A 5448-nucleotide genomic window follows, 5' to 3' on the forward strand; every position below is an offset into this window, starting at 1 on the left:
GTGTGAGCAAAATGCTCATAGCGTCACCAACGACGGGTTAATATGTAAATACTGGGCTCGAAGAAATCTATAAATAGTTATTACTAATAACTAGTATTTATAATATAATATATTTTTTTCTAAAAAATGTCTAAAACATGTGTTATTTAATTTAGCAACTAGAATATTAGCTGCTAATGATGTTTCACAAAGCTCTAAATTAAATGACGATTGATCACTATTATTTGTTAAATTAGATTATAGTACTTGATTATTTTGTTTCACTTCATTCAGTTTTCGTTGAATTCCATGAGCATGTTTATCTCGACTAATGTGTTGTTGAATTGTAAATTTCTTTTCAGAGGCAACGGCAGTATTACAAATTTTACAAGAAAGCACCGTCAGTAGAAAAAATATTGGCACCAAACTCACTCACAAAACTACGTAAACAACTTTATACTGTTAACTTAATTTTTGGCATTTTTAAGATTTTTAAAGTTTTAATATTCATTTTTAATATTAGTCGTAATATTATTTGTTCGGTGTTGTTTACTGTTAAGATCGGTATAAACAACATAGGTACCTACGTGTCGTATTAACTACTAAAGCTTTTATTGTATGCCTATATAGTTTTGGGTTCGTTAGAAATTTAATCTTATCGGATAATCGACAATATTATTATATTACTTTTTCAATTTATACCCACTTTGGTGAATTCCATTTCACCGATAAATATACAAGTTTTAAAATATTTTTAATATTATTTTATTAATATAGTTTCAATATTACTTATTCGTCAACAGGTGACAATAATTTTATCAAAAACGGGTATAACAGAGATAATTATATTACGGTATGTTGTCGATATAAGTTCAAAGGTACTATTTTTATAAGGGTACAGGTACTATAGGTAATAATTGAGATTACCTATATAAAACATATTAAAAAAACTTAAAACAAACAAAAATTAATTTTAATACACAAAATGAACGTAATATTTGTAAAAATGACCTTAGATGCTTTGCTATTGCATTAAACATAAGATGACCCTTAGGGCGAATGATTAAAAATGAAGACGAAAACTTACAGGTAAACCCGTCTGGGCCGGTGATTTGTACTAACGCATTTTTGAAAGCGGAGTAGTTGATTATGTTTTTAACATATATTGGCGGAGCTCTGGAGTTATCCTGTTGAATGTTAGTAGTAATAGAATCGTTGATTATGTTTGAAGTAACGCAAGAGTTTTCGAGATTATTTTCGTTATCATCTTCATTTGCCAGGGCAGCGAATTCATTTGACGAGACGAATGATCTAGATTTTTTATGTTCTGTTTGGATTGATGAATTTGGAGATGATGGCAGCGACCGTTTGGGTTTGGACATTTTCAAAGAGGTGTTAACCATAAAAATAATGAAAGCTTGAACAACGGAAAGGAGACCGTAATAGATTACATATTAATTAAATTATAACGCGATAACGGAGCAAACAATTGCACATTATGCGACCGCGTTGCAGGTCAACACCGTACTAGCTATAGTTATAAGCAGGGCTCGGAAGTTATAGCACTAAAAATGTTACTTTTTAGCTCTTAAATATGCACTTAAAAACTCTAAAATATACGCAATAAATAGCACGAAAAATAAAAAAATATGCATTTAACTTGAACAAAATGTAATTTTACAAATTGTTGGGCTCATTAGACACAGTCTGGACTGATAGAATTAAAAACTGTTAGCAAAAATGTTACATTACTTAAATATATTTGTAAAAATGTACTTATTATTAAATTATTTTATATGTTTACCTTGGAAATTAACCTAGATTATCAAAATGATTGATAATCTAATGCAAGATTTAATAAGGGAATAAAAATGACGTCACTAACTATTAATACATCAAATTGTCGGCGCTTTCCATTACCGCACAAACATGACCCAATACCGCACAAAATGCATAACCCAATACCGCACACAAAAATAGTACGATACCGCACAGATTTATAAAAAGGTATAGCCTAATTCCGCAAACAACAAATGGTACGATACCGCATAAATTTATTAAATATTATATAAAAATAATTTTTAATCATAATTTATAGTAGTATTAGTAATGGTAATAAAAATGTAATAATTTAAACATAAATGTTATTGTAGACACCTATATTGGTTTAAAATGTAAACCTGTTTTTTCTATATATTCCATTTTAGTCAGTTTGTTTGTTAATAAAAGCGAGTACTGATATACCAAATTGGCTTCTCGTTCCCGATCACATTTCCGCTGTATTGCTTCAGTTCCCTTCTTAATTTCTTGCATTTTCGCTTCATTAATTACTTGTTGGTCTATTAAAACATCAATCTAAAAACATAAAATAATTACTAATTATTACTATATTTTAATAATTAATAGTTTTCATACGTACAACTTGGAAAACAGATGAATGTGGCATATAAAATTCAAACCGAAGTTGACTGTGGTATGATTCAGCACCGTTAGTTGTTCTTTTTGTACCATTAGGTTCTTCAGCCCACATTGAAGGAGGAAATTGTTCAGTGTCAATATAATTTTCAAGTACATAATTAGCAAACTCCGTGCACTTTTTATGTTTTGGAGCTTCAGATAAAATGTCATCAAAAGCATCGGAAACAAAATTTTCCGGTAAATACGGTAATCCGAAAAACATTTTAAGCCACTTTCCAATCTCTGAATTTTTATCTTTGTACTCTTTATGCAGTATTGGAATAGAATTTATTTTTCGACACCATGCTTGACATAAATGAAACCGGCATGCTTTAATTTTGATATTTTTAAACACATTACTCGTATGAGCTCCGACTTCAAAATCAATAAGTAATAATTGTGGATTTAAATTTGTATTTGTTAATTGAAAACATAGGTTTTTTAAATTTGTCCACATACGAATATAACATTTTAATGTTTTAGATGGCAAAAAACAAAATACTAACGGAACGTAGTGGCCTCTTGTTAAACCATGTATTGTATATTGCTGAAAAAAATGTTTTGGGCAATATGTGAATGTACCGTCGGCTAAAAGAGTTTCCGTATTGTCATTGAGAAATAATAAATTTGTTTTGCAAGTTACAATTATTATTTCATCCTCTTCAAATACGTGAATAAAATGTTCGTTAGATTTATTCTCAATACAAGCAATTTTAACTTTTTGTATAGCATCGGTTATAGATGATGGAACGGTAGGTAAAGTTTTGCGTCGTTCTCGATACATAGACTTTCGAAGAGCATTTATATTAGATGAACATACCTGAGAGTCTTCAATACTTGATAATTCTTTACGAATTATTTTTATTGGCTTTTCATATACATTTTCAATAGCTTTACGTTTAATAGCTGTACGAATTTTTTGTAGTTCTTTTTTTTGTTCATCATTGTCCTCGTCGTGTTGGTGATCTTTAATATTACTGCGAATTAAAACCGTTTTTTCATTGTTGGTGATAATAGTTACATGTTTTTTGCACACACCGCCAAACAATATCACCTGAACATTTATTAGTTCTAAAATAACGAAAGTTATAGTTGTCGAAATGAATAGAACTATTACCACGGTTATTAGTAAAAAGTTTAAACATATTTTATTTTTATTTGAAATGTCACGCGAAATGATTCAAAGACGACTAAAAACACACTAAAAATTTGTACACTGCGAATACAATCTTTTACAGATAAAGCTTAATAATGTCGTTATAGATAATTGTCGATAAGTGACTATAATCGTCCAAAATAAACGTGTGCGGAAATGGGATATCCAGTATTTTAAAATCTGTGTGCGGTTTTGTCCCATGCGTATTTTGCGCGTTTGTGCGGTAACGGGCGACGCCCCAAATTGTCGATGAAAACATAAAATAATATTTGATGAGGTCTATGTATTTCCAATAATTAAAATATTTTTAAAAAACATAACTAAGTAAATACAATTATTATCATTTATTATCGAGCCCTGGTTATAAGGTATCAAATATTTCAGATGTTCAAACAATTTTCTATTATTATTATTTTAATATTTTGTGATGATAACTGATTAACACTGGGGTGCGGAATCACAAAAATAACCAAAATTCAACTGACAATTTAATGATAAAAATACTCGTATACTAAACTCTGAACATTGACAGTTTGAACATATTATCGTATTATATTGAACATATAAATACTAGTGTTTATAATCAATAGTATTACATTTTACAAAATAATTATTTGTGGAATTAATTTAAAAAAAACTAATAATAATATATATAAACGAGATAAAGAAGGTACGAAATAATTCAATTTTCATCATCAAATTTCAAGTTGATATAATTATCTGATTTTTTCTTTTTTTTTTTTACTGTTATCATTTATTCCCGTAGCTCTTTAAATACTTTACAATCAAATGTACTCGTATTTGTGGCATTTAAACAATATTTAAAATTATAATATGTATTTGAATTTATACCTAAATAGCTATTAAAAATTATTGTTTACAACATTATACTGGTTCCTCCTTTTAGATGAATATTTTTATTTAAACAAATTTATGTGGTTCACTTCACCCGAAACCTAATTAATTTGTATTATTTACTATTTATGTGCATCGAGATCGTAATAATTGTACTTGTTTGGATTTAGAAGTTTCTATTTTCATTATTTTAAATTATTAGGATTTAAATCTAGTGAAATTGGGTAGTGTTAATGGGTGTTGAGAGGAAAGTAAATACTTTTTATGGTCACACGACACCACATTTATGTTACGCATTACACATTTGTGGAATAATAGTTGCATAACATAACGCCGGTCCCAAGTGGTCGACAATATGCATCATCCACCAATATTTTTTTTACACCGTTACTCGATAATTTTGTTTCATTATTTGTAAGTAGTTTACCGTTAGTACGGTAGTAGTTAGTACTGTAAAAAACCGGTAAATATTTAAAGACCGCAGTTTTTACATTCCCCCCTTCCCCGTAGGGGTGTACCACTATCCATGTAACGCTTATACAATATATAGTAATGTACTCGTATGCGGTATGAAAAAAGACACTCGATTCGCGTAAATTATCTCTTTATTTGATTATGTGATTATGATAAAAAAAATCAAGAATTCACGGTTGGTCCTCGACACGTGTAACGGCGAAGTCGTCGGAGGGTTATGACGTTGATGGCACGTCCCTCATTTCAACGGTGCACTCGTCCAATTCACGGCGGCTTCGGCTGCCAGTTCGTCTCCTCCGGCTTCTTCGCCTTCTACTCTTTCCTCTCCTGGCCACTACTATTCCCGTTCCATCGTCGGTCGCTACCGCGTCTTCATCAACAGCGCCACCGCTTATACTACGACGGCGGCCACGGTAGCTTCTCCTGCTTCTCCTACGTCTTCTTCTCCTAGCCTCAACGAATTCTACATCGGAACCGCCGTCGGTTGCTTCCGCGTCTTCATCAACAGCGCCACCGCTTATGCTACG

The 5448-nt window shown here is 30.8% G+C and overlaps 1 protein-coding gene across 1 annotated transcript; it reads right to left on the bottom strand.

Moving 5' to 3' along the window:
• Window positions 1-2101: 2101 nt before the first annotated feature.
• LOC112679908 lies at window positions 2102-3621 on the bottom strand. The gene is made up of 2 exons (XM_025549851.1): window positions 2399-3621; window positions 2102-2334 (listed from the first exon to the last, which is right to left on the bottom strand). Exons 1-2 carry the CDS (start codon window positions 3218-3220, stop codon window positions 2137-2139), a joined length of 1020 nt encoding a protein of 339 aa, XP_025405636.1. The 5' UTR covers window positions 3221-3621; the 3' UTR covers window positions 2102-2136.
• Between the last annotated feature and the right edge of the window lie 1827 nt (window positions 3622-5448).

The sequence above is a fragment of the Sipha flava genome, unplaced genomic scaffold (assembly GCF_003268045.1).
Source record: "Sipha flava isolate LNK unplaced genomic scaffold, YSA_version1 170_pilon_pilon, whole genome shotgun sequence".
In the NCBI taxonomy this organism is placed as follows: Eukaryota; Metazoa; Arthropoda; class Insecta; order Hemiptera; family Aphididae; genus Sipha; species Sipha flava.